The sequence below is a fragment of the Photinus pyralis genome, unplaced genomic scaffold, assembly GCF_008802855.1.
Source record: "Photinus pyralis isolate 1611_PpyrPB1 unplaced genomic scaffold, Ppyr1.3 Ppyr1.4_LG1, whole genome shotgun sequence".
NCBI classification, from domain to species: Eukaryota; Metazoa; Arthropoda; class Insecta; order Coleoptera; family Lampyridae; genus Photinus; species Photinus pyralis.
Genome location: NW_022170249.1, coordinates 56,515,314 through 56,530,672, shown reverse-complemented (window position 1 = coordinate 56,530,672; position 15,359 = coordinate 56,515,314). Strand labels below are relative to the sequence as shown.

Sequence of the window (15,359 nt, the reverse complement as noted above, 5' to 3'; positions counted from 1 at the left end):
ACGTTTAAAATGCATAGGAAATATTCTAATGTGTGCCAATCGGCAGCCATATTTTGTTTTAAGTAACACGTGATCTGGAATGAACCATAATGAGATCAATATGCACAGTGCGTAGCTAGAGTCATCTGCGCCCCTTCTCAGATGAGCCCCTAAGAAAATTTTGAAATTTTACGGTTTATATGGTTCATTTCCGAAGCATCTGATATTGTAATGAAATAGAATACAGACTAATAATAACACGTTGAATTTCTTCTTCTGCAGAAAGTCCTGCATCTCTTGCTAATTCTCCAGGCATCCTCCGAACTCCTCTAATCCTTCTGTCAACCTCGATTCCCCAAGTTGTGCATCTTGTTTTTCCATTGTCCACCGCAACCTTGCTCAAATTATCACGAACGTTGACAAGTTCTTGCTCCAGCGATTCAAGATCAGATGATGCTTCCTTGAAATTCATGTTCCAGAAATATAACAAAACTAGGAAATTAAAGTTTAATATACCTGCCAGCAAAGTTTCGGCATCACTTCTGGTGTCAGTCGTCATTGCATCTTCTGATAATTTTTCCAACAGCCCTACTAGGTCATCTAGTCCTTCATAAATAGCTTTAACAGCTTCTGATCGTGCACTCCCTCTTCACTGTGATTGGCAGAACTCTTTTTAATTCTTCCCAACGAGTTACTGAACGAGAGAAAAACAAATATATATTTTCACCCGTTCCAAAAAACGTGATAACAACTGGATCCTGTTTAGCTGAGTGTACTCTTGCTAAGTTTAAGCTGTGGTTGTTACAGTTGACGAACAATGCTCTGTGATTTCTTGCAGATATTCGTTGTTGAAGGCCGGATATATGTCCAGTCATTACAGCAGCATTGTCATAACACTGTGACCGACAGTCGGCTAGAGGTATGTTATCAGATTCCAGTTTCTCTACGATAACTCTTTCAAGGTTTGCTGCGTCTTTGGAATGTATCTGAACAAAACCTAGAAATGATTCTTTGATGGTTACTGTTTTAGTTTGAAAGTCCACATCCACAAATCTGATTACTTGAGAAAGCTCTTCGCGGTGCCCTAGATCAGGTGTTGAGTCAAGTAAAATACCGTAGTATTTGTTTTTGCTGATTTCACTCAAGAGCTGATTCCTTACAGTCGATGCAAGCAGGTGGATAAATTCATTTTGGATTTCCGGTTATAAATAAGATACAGGAAATAAACGACTCAATTCCTCAAAACCTTCCCCATGGATATTTTAATTATTGACGAACAGATATAATTGCGAAATGTTACATGTTTCGATTGTTAATCATCTTCAGGTAACAAATTCTAAGTACGGTGCGTGAGAAAATTATATTATTGAAAAGTTGTTGAAGTCTTGACGTTACATATTGAAGTTTTGAGGTTACATTGAAATATTATAAGTAAAATTAAATTATTTAAATTAAATTGTGTTAACGGACCATGGTGAAGAGGATCGATTTAAACGGACAATAACATAGTTGATACAAAAACACACGGCCAACGAAGGGCCAAGCGGAAAACCACCTATACAAATATTAAGAACATTGTAATAACTCATTGATGAACAAAGATTATCATTATTTAATTTTTAACCCCATTGGGCAATTAACAGATCTCGGCTGCTTAATATGAGAATTAGCATTGAAATTACAGACGATGCTACATTTAGATTAGGGATGGATTCGAGCCGAGCTTTTTGAAAACTCGACTCGGCTCGAAATCATGGGTGTCCAGCTCGGCCCGAAACTCGGCTCGAAAAAATTACTTCAGCTCCACTCGAAACCCGGCTGGTTTTCGAGCCGAGTTTCGAGCAGAGCCGAGCTAAGCTCGAATTCCAAACATTAGGATTTACATTTGAAGGTTAAAAACTACGTCGGCGTCACTTTCAATTTGTTCTTCTCCTTCAGCAACATTAAAACTAAGTGAGCGAAGAATATCCTGGACAGCAAGGTTAAGAACGTGGGCCATGCATCGAAAGTGCTGATTTATGCTGTCAAAGCTGGGAAGTAGATTTTTTAGCTCACTCATAAAAGTAGTATTCGCTGCCGCGTTATCAACAGTTACTCCTCGAATTTTTGAATTAATTCCATATTCTTTTACTGTATCGAAAAACAATTTTGCTATATCTTTCCCGGCATGTTTTCCACGAGACGGAACGAAATCGATGACTATGGACTGAAGTTCCCAATTTTGGTCGATATAATGTCCTGTGGTGCCATAATACGATTGACCATTTATCGCCGTCCATCCATCTATGGTGAAAGAAATGTTCGACTTTTTTGTTTTAAAATCGTTAATACCTTTCGCTTCAGATCAAAGAAACGATCCAAAATCATTTTTTTAAGGACTTTGCGTCGTGGTGGTGTCCAGCCAAGCGAAATTTGAGAAAAAAACAATCTTGTGGCGTCATCGTCAAAGATTCAATGGAAGGTATTTTTTCGCAACCCAATCAACAATGGTGCCTTGATCTACACCTTCTTTTGTTAAAAAACTTTGAGATTGGAAAAAGTGGATGGTGGTGGTACTCTTTCTAGGGGAGAACTAGAGCAAAAGAATGACGCCCTTGAGCGGGCGCAGAAACTGCAAAGACTTGCCGATGAAACTAGAGGTATTTGTTTAGGAGTGGGTGCACTATTAGGGAATATTCTTTGAAATTCATGTCTATGTTGTTTTTGTAAATGCCGCTTTAAGCTAGTTGTACTAGAGGTTTTTACTTTAACTACCGCTTTTTTTTAAAATTTCTTTACATAACTTGCATATTGATAATTTCATGTTATGTCAAATAACTTGAAAGTCAAAGTAAATTGAAAACTTAATACTTCGACTATGACTCGATTGTGCACTAGAAGTGTTAGATTAGACGGACCAGGAACTTCTTCGGTTACGCTGATACTAATTTCACAATCGCTCATTGGTTCACTTAAAGATTCTGTAGGTACATAGTCCGCATCTCTCACACTATCATCAGATCACTATCAAAGTCGCTCATTTTTAATGATTTTTGCAAGAATCGAAAAATTAAGACGATAAACAGAATAACCCTCTAATCTAACGCAGACAAATTCGAACTGAAAAGGAAACACTATGCGTCGAAAATGTGACAAACAGACTAAAGAAACACGTCTACAAGTTACCTACAGTTGCAATAAAGGAGCGACATGCAATACAACGGTTGTATTTGTTTACCAGCCTCAAGGATGTCCCAAGAAATAAAATCTTAATAAAAACCCGCTACAATTTCATCTGTAAGCATTAACGAATGTATATTTATATAGGTAACATTACCTATACAATGAAGCATTGAGCAATGAATGAAGCTGCTAGAATACTATCAGCCGCCGAGTCTGCATCGCACCATTTAAAAAACATAAGTGTAGATGATATCACATTTTAGACGGTAAACATATCAAATTGACACACAGCAAAATTAATACATCCATTATAAATACATTCAGTCGAGCTTCAAACAAGCAACTCGACTCGACTCGAAAAAGACACAGGCGGGCTCGATGCTCGGCTCGAATGTAATAAGTTGAGTTCGGCTCGAAAGAATATTGAGAAAGGTTAGTTTACCTAATACGTTAACTCTTTCCAGCTTGATGGTTGCCCGATGTACCACCTAATTGTGGGTCTTTTGGGTATGGTGATACACGCATCGTACCACTTGGTTATTATTTTTTACTGCGTTGTATAATGGTGCTACTATCGTACCACAGCGGTTATAGATCCCTGTTGTGAGTGTGCATATCATATTATAGGTGTCGCCGCGCCCTCGCAGAAAAAAATCAAGTTAGCCGCGCTTTTGTTTCGCGCGTAAAACTTTCAGATTAGTGGCACTGTTTTGGTTTTAATTTTGTGTAAAAATAGTATTTTCGTGGTGATTACCGAATTATATTACAGCTTGTCAATCGGAAGTATTGTTGCATGTACTAGTTTATGATTTTCAGTAGATTCACTTTACAAAAATTGTTAGTTTTTTGGTGTCCTTGCTTTGTACCACCATGCAACTAGCAAAAAATTATAAACTTTTTTCATAGTTTAGTGGCTCACCATTTATTTCTATTATCACTGCTATTATGACTACTTCTCTCAATCATATAGACCATTATCAGTAAACGCAAAGCGGACCCACTGCCTTTTAAGCTTGTTGACATGGCGGAGGAAGAATTATGCGAAGAGATATACGGAGAGGATATTTATGCAGATATTCCCAGTGATGCAGAATCTTTTGCACCTGATTTTTGCGTTGAAAGCAGCGATCGTGAAGATGAAGTGGATGAAATAATTGACATTCAAGTACCTAATAATAAAAATTAAATTTTTATTGCATACTAAAATTAATTTACAGGTCGTAGAAAGTGAATCTGACGAGTCTGAGTTTGATATACCGCTTGCTCAATTACAGTCTAGAAGGGCTAATGCTCGGACTAATGACACCCCATCTACCTCGACGACCAAACCTGCACCAGAGACAGTTATCTGGAACAAGACACAAGCCTCAAATCAATGTTTTCCGTTTGTTCAAGATAGTGGAGTTGCCGATTTTATCCTCCTGGGAAACTTTTCCAAGTCTTCTTTGACGATGGCCTTTTGGAACATATCGTCTTTCAGACAAACCTTTATGCCAACCAAACAATCCTCCAAAAGTCAAAGTCAACTTCTATCACCCCAACTACAAAGTGTGAATTTATGGCATTTCTGGGCATAAACATATTAATGGGAATTAAAGTTCTCCCGAGTTACCGAGATCATTGGTCTTCATCCCCTGATCTTCATGACCCATATATAAGTCAACTAATGAATGTAAACAGATTTAGTTGGATACTTGGCAACGTGCATCTCAATGACAATGAAGTTATGCCAAAGAAAGGTCAACCAGGTTTTGATAAATTATTCAAATTGCGGCCTTTTTTAGATGTTATGCAGCAAAAGTTTGAAGCATGCTTTTCACTAACCGAATGTGGTGCAATCGACGAATCCATGATTAAGTTTAAAGGACGAAGTTCCCTTAAACAGTACCTCCCCAAAAAACCTATAAAGAGAGGTTTCAAGGTTTGGTGTTTGGCGGATGGTTCAGGATATTTGAGTAAGTTTCAGATCTACACTGGAAAACAAGACAACAATGTAGAGAAGGCTTTAGGACCACGCGTCGTGAAAGATTTATGCTCTGGTTTAGAGAATAAGGGACATAGAATCTACTTTGATAATTATTTTAGTTCTGTCAATTTGTTGCATGATCTAAAAGATAAAAAAATTAATGCTTGCGGTACTATAAACAAAAACCGGAAACATTTGCCAACTTTTAGTTCCGATAAACAGCTGAAAAGAGGTGACTATGATTATTTTGTTAACAACAAAGGAATTGCTACCACAAAATGGAAAGACAAAAGGGCAGTTTTTTTTATTTCAAATTTCCACAATCCTCAAGATACTACCACTGTCAAGCGTAAAGCCAGAAATGGGTCTATTGAAGACGTGCCCTGTCCAATTATGTTGACCGACTACAACGCACACATGAACGCTGTTGACAAATTTGACCAGAAAAAATCCTCCTACGAAATTGATAGGAAAAGCCGAAAATGGTGGCATCGAATTTTCTTTTACTTTGTTGACGCTTGTATTGTGAACAGTTACATTATTTATGAAAAGCTGGGTTTACCGAAAATGACTCTGAAGAATTTCAGGCGCAAAGTGGTGGAACATCTTGTTTGTGAAACATTGACCCATACCAATACTAAGAAAAGAAGAAGTAATCCTGTTGTCGCTGCTATAAGGGAACACAAGCTATATGTTCCTGACAACATTCGCCAAAGGGAAGCAGCACATTTGCCCATTAGGTCGAGCAGAAGACGATGCGGGCACTGCAGCACAAAAAGTAAACAAGTTCGGACCAAATGGATGTGCACAATGTGCAAAGTCCCACTATGTTTGAAAGACGACAAAAATTGTTTTATTCCATTTCATAAGAAATAAATAAAAAAATTCTTATTAGCTTTTTTTACCTACCGCCCGTACTTGAGATATTCCTATTTGGCAGCTAAGCCTAATAATAATAATAATATGCGAAACCACTTTTCTTTCACGATGCTACATGGTGGTATCAACCCCAGTACCACCTCCTTTTAATTGTTTATAAATTAAAACTTTAACAATTTTAATTTTTTTTCTAATTTTACTAACGTTTTGATCCCAGAAACATATTTTTTAAGTTTAAATTTAAACAAAATTTTTCTCGTGCAACTAAGGTGTTTCGTTACTCAAATTTCCGTGCAGCAAAGAGTTAAAACAGCGGACGAGAGATTACAAATTGTGCTGCGTAATACTGGCTACGTAAGTAATTGTACAAGTGCTGCCATCCGGTGATGTATAACTTTATTTGTTGGATAAATAGGGTTTTTTATTTGGAAATTTAAAAAAATGAGATAAAAAATTTCAAATGTGAATTTGGAACACACCTGTTTAAAAAGTGGCGGTTTAAACACACATCGTTAAGTAACTTCGTACAGCGCAATTATTTCCACAATGATGATCCCCTCGGTAAAAATGGCATTTGAACAAACATAGTTTGAATAAAATATAGCTTAATTACGTAAATACGGTTTAATCCGGTTACTCGAATGATTCATTCAATTAAACATAAAAGGACCGCATTACCAAAACATTGTTAAAACAAAGTAAACAGAGGAGAATTTTAAGCATGGATCTCTAACAAGAGTACGAAGTGAAATATACGTACTAATTTATTTTAGGCGCAATCGCCGTCATAACATGAATTATAAACGGCCACATTTACGCTAACATTGGGAGAAATTTTTAATGAACTTAACTAAGGTATTATTTCTTTTAGATTTTAAAGATAAATTCATGAACGCTTGACGCAAGCATGCATATTGAACAAAATTTCGCGTTTCGTAACGTAACATGAGAAAAATTTTAATATCCGTCAAGCATAGAATTATAATAACGTACTGGAAAAATCGTTTACCTGTAATCTATGCTTAAATATCAAGGTATTAGATTACAGGTATCGAATCCGTTGCATATTTAAAGATGCATGACTTCAATGGAATATGAGATGAACGTTATGTATGCAAAATGAAATTTCGTTTTGCAATACCAATATTGGTTATACATATTACTTATTTCTAATTTCCTAGCAAAATAACTTTTCTCGCTAAACAGATCAACTGTTACTTCACTGCTCTTGATTTCAGTTCAAATTTAACATTTAGAAAATCCAGGCCGAAGCAAATCTACCCGGAAATAATTTTCTTATGTTTTCCTTTGATTGAGAAAGTAAATAATATTCCCATACAAACACTGTTACATCTAAACTAAAAATCCAGTCATTACTGTGGAAAAGGATCCACGTTTTATTTCAGTCTATAACGTTGCCTACTTAGTCGGTATACAACGAGGTGTGTATACCCTTCCTCTATGGCAATCAACCCAAACAAAACGAATGTTTTTATATCTTAAGAACGTTGGTACCCATTAGTTTACTTGTGCCAACAACAACTGTGTTCCAGTATGCTACTCATAATTGAATACTAACGGGTTAGTTACTTTAATAAATACTTAGTGAACTTAGTTAATTGCATATAGTAAGTAAAACAAAGGCGATCAAGTTTCTTTACACGTTCCTATTGGGGTGGTTTATAAAAAGAAATACAAAAATAATCCCGTGATCACGTGTCCAAGTTACACAACTCTAAATGCTAAACAAAATTTTAATCCAACCAAAGGAATGGTATCACTCTAAGGTAATGCAATTTCCAATCAATGCATTCGATTTTTATTCATAAATATTCAAATCTTTCATGCAAACAGCTCTCATAGGTCGATTCTTTTAGGAACATTAGAGTTACTTCGAACTAAATTCCTTATGCAAATTCCTAAAAATAACCGACCAAATTAAAAAATTTAAAATAACTTATAGTCTAAGAGCCCGCGACGCAAACCATTACCATTCAAATAGCAGCATAAAACGTATACATGAACAAGCATTGGAGGTGACCATACACGATACGCTCGGTCTGTCGAACCGCATTTAGTCGGAAGGTAAACAAATTCAATTGTTTATTTGTATATTTCATAAGAAATCATTACTTTTAAGAAAAGCAGGCCATATGTGGTACCAAATTAAAACTCTTGACGTCAGCTGCACAAATAACTCGGTCTGTCGGCAGGCAAATAGCCGGAAATCCTTGACAGACCGACATTTAGTCTGCTGCTAGAAGCCCACATTTCAGTTAGTTATAAATTTCTACGGTCACTCTGATCCAAGCATTTTAGTTCTGTACCAAAGAGTAAATAACCATAAACCTCTACAGCGGATCTAAAAAAGCGGCTGAGCTCCTCGGTTTGACCCTACGGGATCATTGAACATTTAATCTGCTGCTGGAATCCCATAGTTAGCTCAAAATATAAGAGAATCATTCAATTCAAAAACAAAACGGTACAAGCTCTGAAGCTCATCAATGAGATTACAAAAGCATGTCAGCTGAAGTAATGAAACAATTGTAAAGTGAAGAAAAGTATTAATTTCATATTTTGTCGATAACTTTTCTTCACTTTACAATTATTTTGTGGGATTCCAGCAGCAGACTAAATGTTCAATGACCCACAATAAATTGGTATAAATGTTTGAGAACTGCAGATGCATTAGAGGTAGATATATATATATATATATATATATATATATATATATATATAGGGTGTTACACGACCGTTCGAAAAAAAAAATCGGGTTGTAGAGGGCATCAAAACAAGCACTTTTTCCAAATAAACCGAGGGTCCAACGTGTTTCGTTTGGGAGCCACCCCCCAAAGAGTGTTGAAATCTGCATTTCTTCTTTAATTTTTTTCTCAGCAACCATAAGAGTTACAAAGTCGGGTGCCATGTCTTTGAATAGGTTTTTGGGTATGCTCTTTCCGATTTTGCAATTTTTTTTTCAAAATTCCTACCCCTAAAGGGCGCACCCCTAAACTAGGGGGCAAAAAAAAATTCTGATTTCGACGAAATTTGGTATCTGGGGGGTTTTTAACATGAAAATCACGAATCTGAAATTAGTTTTTGAAAATTCGAAAAAAAAAGTTCCACTGCAATTCTTGGCGGGACAACGAAAATAGAGATAATTCCACGAAATTTGTTGTGTGCATACTAAACGAGTTAAGGAACAAAACTGTCGAACAGTTTTTTAAAATAACTTTTCAAACAAAAGTTATACTCATTTGAATGTTGGTCCTTCGGGTCGCGAAGTGTCCCAAGCCTACTAGTAAGCCATAATTTCGCATGTGTTGGTTGACAATGTCGCAAAAACAAAAGATTAACGGTTTGAGTCGATATTTTGTTATTTGGAATTAATTCGGTCATTAAATGATTAAAAAATTCGATGTATCGATTAAAACACCTACCAAGGTATCTTAAAGGGCTGATCGATTGTTTATTATCTAAATAAGGTAGGGGAAATTTGTCCTTAAAAGGAGCGTGTTCTTTTGGAAGTTATTTTTCAACCTAAGATTATGAAAATTTTTGATCATAGTGAAAAAGTATCATACGGAAAGTGATTTGACTTTTTCCCCTACCTTATTTAGATAATAAATAATCGATCAGCGCTTTAAGATACCTTGGTAGGTGTTTTAATCGATACCTACATCGAATTTTTTAATCATTTAATGACCGAATTAATTCCAAATAACAAAATATCGACTCGAACCGTTAATCTTTTGTTTTTGCGACATTGTCAACCAACACATGCGAAATTATGGCTTACTAGTAGGCTTGGGACACTTCGCGACCCGAAGGACCAACATTCATTCAAATGAGTATAGCTTTTGTTTGAAAAGTTATTTTAAAAAACTGTTCGACAGTTTCGTTCCTTAACTCGTTTAGTATGTACACAACAAATTTCGTGGAATTATCTCTATTTTCGTTGTCCCGCCAAGAATTGCAGTGGAACTTTTTTTTTCGAATTTTCAAAAACTAATTTCAGATTCGTGATTTTCATGTTAAAAAAAACCCCAGATACCAAATTTCGTCGAAATCAGAATTTTTTTTGCACCCTAGTTTAGGGGTGCGCCCTTTAGGGGTAGGAATTTTGAAAAAAAAATTGCAAAATCGGAAAGAGCATACCCAAAAACCTATTCAAAGACATGCCACCCGACTTTGTAACTCTTATGGTTGCTGAGAAAAAAATTAAAGAAGAAATGCAGATTTCAACACTCTTTGGGGGGTGGCTCCCAAACGAAACACGTTGGACCCTCGGTTTATTTGGAAAAAGTGCTTGTTTTGATGCCCTCTACAACCCGATTTTTTTTTCGAACGGTCGTGTAACACCCTGTATAGTAGGTATACAATAATACTGAGTGTTGATCATTTTAGTGGCTAAGTGCGAGTTTCAAAACCCCGGTGGATCCGTCAAAGATCGAATTGCACTTTCTATGATCGAAGATGCCGAGAAAAGGGGATTGTTGAAACCGGGATGTACAGTTATTGAACCAACCTCTGGGAACACCGGTATTGCGTTGGCTATGGGGTGCGCAGTTAAAGGTAGGGTGCAGTTATCAATTTTGGTAAAAGACAATTTGTACCTGTGTTTTAGGGTACAATTGTATTTGTGTTGTGCCGGACTATACGTCACCAGAGAAGCAAGATAGACTTAAATCTTTAGGTGCCAAAGTGGTGGTAACCCCATGTTTACCGGTAGAGCACCCAGATGGTCCATTTCTGGTTGCCGAGAGGTTATCACAAACTATTCCCAATTCAATCATACTCCGTCAGTTTAACAATCCCCACAATCCCATGGCTCATTACAATGGCACTGCAATTGAAATTTTAGACCAGTGTGGGGGACAAGTCGATATGGTGGTAATAACCAAAACATATCCAATTATTTAATTTTCACATCAGTATTTCGAAGACGGTTGGAGTAGGCAGCGGTGGATCGGCTGCTGGCATTGGACGTAGGTTAAAGGAGTTGCTTCCAAATTGTTTAATGGTCGGTGTAGACCCTTCAGGATCTACAATTGCGGAACCGCCTTCTTTAAACGAAACTGGTGTGACGGGCATTCAAGTTGAGGGAATGGGTCACGATTTTAACCCAACAATATTAGATCGGAAGGTGATTGATTTTTGGGTAAAGGTCGATGACAAGTCCGCATTTGAAATGGCCAGGCGATTACATAGGGAGGAGGGGATTTTGTGTGGTAAGTGCTCAATGTGGTCTCAATAATCATCGCATTAAAAATACTTCACTCATTTGTAGCCCAAATGTAAAATTAAATTGTTTAGTTACGAATGATTTTGCAGGGGGCAGTGCTGGATGTTTAATGAGCGGCGCACTTCAAGCAGCTAAACAACTAAAAGAAGGACAGAGGTGCGTAGTTATTCTTCCGGACGGTGTGGGAAATTACCTTACCAAATTTGTATCGGATTACTGGATGGAATCGATGGGTTTCATGCACCCGGTTAATACATTAAATCACTGGTGACTATATTCGTGCCAAAACCATTTAGAATGTGCTCACATATTTCCTAGGTGGTGGAACTACAAAGTGTCAGATCTTAAGCTCAGTCTGGAACCAATGACTATTTCTCCTACATTGAAGTGCATGGAAGTTTCGAGGCTGTTGAAGAAGGATAAACTTGATGTACTTCCGTGCGTCGATGATAAAAAGTAAGTAAAACTACGCAAATTATGTCGGTAAAAATATCGTTACTTGTAGTGTATTCCACGGGTTGCTACATGCAACGAACCTAGTCAATCAAATGCTGAGAAATATTATCCATCCAAATGATACTGTCGAAAAAGTGCTTTCTCAGAAATACAGAAAGGTAACATTGGAATCAAACTTGGGAGAGTTGTCTCATATACTTGAAAGGGAATTAGTTGCTGTCGTTGTTGAAGAAATTGAAGGTAAGATGAAATAGATCTGTGGATTTTAATTTACTTCTTGGTTTTCAGTAACTCCGCCGAAATTTAAGTTACTTTTACATTCTGGTGATCTGTTGGAATTTATTACTGATAGCAAGCGTGATCATCTATAAGATTTCTGTTATTGGAGTACTATTCCTTTGTTTATCTTTTGAATATATATATTTTTACAAATACTTATTTACCTTACTTATATCTTAATTGGTGTTGTTTATTGCGTGCGAAACGCGCGTTGGATTACAATGGTGGAAATGATAAACAAACGGTTTTCTATGAATATAATAATAAATGCTTACCTACTGAGGGATGGCCATCCTAAAACTATTAAACTACCAAAATACAATATCGTTAAACTAATCAAAACACTACTTATTGTCCTTTATGCAGTTCATCCCGTCACATCGCGAAAACAGCAAAACACCGCCTGTCCCAGTCGCGTTGCGCGTGTCCTCTCTCTCTCTCTTACTTAGTCTGTTTCAGCCGAGGTTTCAGCAAGTCTAAAGCCGCGCGCGCTTATTTTTAAATTTTAAATTCGTTTTTAAAAAAAACACTTCTAACAAAGTTAGTTAGTGTCTATAGTTATGGTGTAGGTACCATAAATGTCTACTATAATATAATAATATACTATATGTTGTATGTGGGTAAGTAGTTGTAGTAGAAAATTAGTTGACTGTGGCCGTCAGCTTGACGTAGTGTACAAACTGATTCTGAAAATTGTGGGCCCTACAGACTTCCGACTTGTTGGTCCGATTTGCACGACGTTCTTCTTCAATTCTACCAACTACTATGCGATCAAAAATTAGTGCTGTCCAGTCACCTTTGGAGTTTTTATTTACATGCTAAATCGTACTTAACTTGAACTTCCAAAGGCGATTCTGTCGCAACTCATTTTTGATCGCCAGTTATTACCTGATGTTACCTACTTACACACGCAGTTTGTTGACTTTTACTTTTGTTCTAGAGAAATTTTTCACTAAGTCAATAGTATTCGAGTTATTTGCGAGTAAAATTGTTCATTTTTCACTTATAATTGCACAAGAGGTTTGTATTTTACCGAGTAAATTTGGGTTGTATAGGTAATGAAAATCTGTTGCCTAGCAATTAGACGAGAAAAACTGTCAACTAATAAAAATGCGACACCGCAGGTGGAGCATTTTTAGGTTGACAGTTTTTCGAGTCCAATTGCTAAAAGGAAACAGATTTGAATTGCCACAACCCAAATTTATTCGGTTTAAATACAAACCTCGAGTGTAATTCGGCAGGACAATTTAACGAACAAGAAATTCACCAAACTAATCAATTATTGACAGACGTCAAACTAGTCATATGGGTAAGGATAATGCGATTATTGGTTCGAAAATGAATAAGTGAAAAAACCACTAGTGCATTTGTCGCTGGAAAGGTTGCAGGTAACTTTTGCCGCTGTCAAAGTGACAATTACACTGCGGCTTATGTGATTTTTTATACATGAGTTGAATTGTCAACAAAAAACCGACGTTTTTAGACGGTTTTTCGCAAATAACTCTAAAAATAAGTATTGTATCGAAAAAAGTATTCTTAGCAAAAATATAGCTTATAAAAAAACAAAAACAAACAAAATGGTCTATATATGAAGTCTGTAGACCCAGTAGAAGCAAAGTTGTAGCCCATGAAAAGTAGGTTCTCATTCGTCAAATTCCAAATCGAGTACTTCAACGTGAAGTAACCAAAAAATGAAGCGCTTCGGGGAAAACTTATGAATACTTTTTTAAAGTGTTTGAAAAACCTTTCTTTTTGTTTTTAAGAAAAGTTCCTAGCATCAAAACTAAGTGAGTTACGCTCAAAATAAGGTTGGTCCTTTTTTTTGGTAAAAAAAATCGAGGAAATCGCCCCCTAATTAGCACCCCAAGTGTAATTAAGCGTTACCGCTTTACAGTTTACTTTATTTATGTATTGTTTATATGATATGTAAGTTTGACGGTGCACAGAGCTTATTTTTGAAAAAATGTAGTTTTGAAGTAAAAAAATTGCCTTTTTTTCAAAATAACTTCAAAAGTATTAGTGATACGAAAAATTTACAAGAATAAAAAAATGTAGCTTTTGCTTTTCTGAACATTTTGCTTTTTTTGTTTTTCTGTAAAACAAAAATTGGTTAAGATATGGCTGTTCAAAGTTTGCATACACTCGTCATTAGCGACTCATTCGAGCCCTTTCAACTACAACCCTTTCAAAAATAAGGGTTTAAAATTTGAATAATCTTATAGTTTTTAAAAAAACGTACAAAATGGTTTTCTAAAGCACTTCGTAGCTTAAAAATTAACCGATTTATGAGTAAAAAACCAATCACATATTTAATACCTCAAAACGCGTTGTAGTTACTGGAGCATTGTAAGATACACATAATGTGCTATTAAGGCACAGACATTTTATTTATTTTATTTTTTTCTATTTGTTATTGAAAATCTAGAGATCTAGGACCTATATTTCAAACAATAAGGGTTGTTTTTTAATTGAAATAAAATAAATTCGTAAAATGTTAATTACAAAAATTACTGTACATATATAGGTATATAGTATCAATGAAGAAAAAAATTACTATTCGAATTTCTTCGCAAGAGTTGGTTTTTATAAGGGTAGAAATTATGTGGTAAAAAATAAAAGTAGCAAAGAAATCTAAATTTATTGTTACTGTACTTATAATTAAACAATCCCAAATTGCTTGAATTTACAATTATATGATTAATAGGAGTAGTTTCCACCCCTAAAAAATAAACAGCAACCAACGACACAAATCCAATTTTGAAGTGGAGGGTATGAATAACCTAAATCCAAATTTACATGCAAATCAGTGGAGCCAAAGTATTCTATGACATTGTTTTAATCATAACTATTTTAGAGGTAAGATTTTTATTTTTATTTTTATTTTGCCTTTATTTTTTAAGTGGGCGGGGTTTCAGCCGAGGCTGGGGGTTAAACTCCTTTAAAAGATGTTTTGAATCAATTACCCACTTTAATTTACAATTATACGATTTTTTTTTAATAGGGGTAGTTTTTTCCCCTAAAAAATAAAAAGCAACCCTGGGCTCAAGTTCAAATTTGAAGTGGAGGGTCAGTAGAACCTAAATCCAAATTTTCATGCGATTCGGATGAGACACGGAAAATTACACAGTATCGCCGTATTCCACGTTCATTTACTGGCCTACTAGAAAGTTCTTAGAGAATATTGCACAATTCTGAAAAATAAAACCGCCTATGACAAACAAAAGCTAATGCTAAAACTTAAAATCAATTAATGACAATAACGATTGTTTATTGTCACAAAAAAGTATTTCAATAATGTACAAGTTTCACTGTGTTCACCAAAATCCAAATTCGATTAGATTAGGTATTTAACTGAGAGACCAAGATTGAGCATCGAAATACTGTATAGTAAGT

The 15,359-nt window shown here is 35.8% G+C and overlaps 1 protein-coding gene across 1 annotated transcript; it reads left to right on the top strand.

Annotated features, from left to right (window-relative positions):
* The first annotated feature begins 4,162 nt into the window (after positions 1 to 4,162).
* On the top strand, positions 4,163 to 12,121 carry LOC116163715 (cystathionine beta-synthase-like). The gene is made up of 10 exons (XM_031477810.1): positions 4,163 to 4,306; positions 4,359 to 4,525; positions 4,822 to 5,096; positions 10,394 to 10,561; positions 10,614 to 10,879; positions 10,932 to 11,217; positions 11,321 to 11,498; positions 11,550 to 11,687; positions 11,737 to 11,927; positions 11,976 to 12,121. The coding sequence occupies exons 1-10, from the start codon at positions 4,163 to 4,165 to the stop codon at positions 12,056 to 12,058; spliced, it is 1,896 nt and encodes a 631-aa protein (XP_031333670.1). The 3' UTR covers positions 12,059 to 12,121.
* The last annotated feature ends 3,238 nt before the right edge of the window (positions 12,122 to 15,359 follow it).

What these genes read in the sequence shown, in the direction of transcription:
- LOC116163715 (XM_031477810.1), top strand. Translation starts at nt 4,163, where the DNA reads ATGGCGGAGGAAGAATTATGCGAAGAGATATACGGAGAGGATATTTAT. An exon ending in GGAGGAGGGGATTTTGTGTG is followed by an intron (nt 11,218 to 11,320) that starts GTAAGTGCTCAA and finishes ATGATTTTGCAG; the next exon opens with GGGGCAGTGCTGGATGTTTA. An exon ending in CCGTGCGTCGATGATAAAAA is followed by an intron (nt 11,688 to 11,736) that starts GTAAGTAAAACT and finishes CGTTACTTGTAG; the next exon opens with TGTATTCCACGGGTTGCTAC.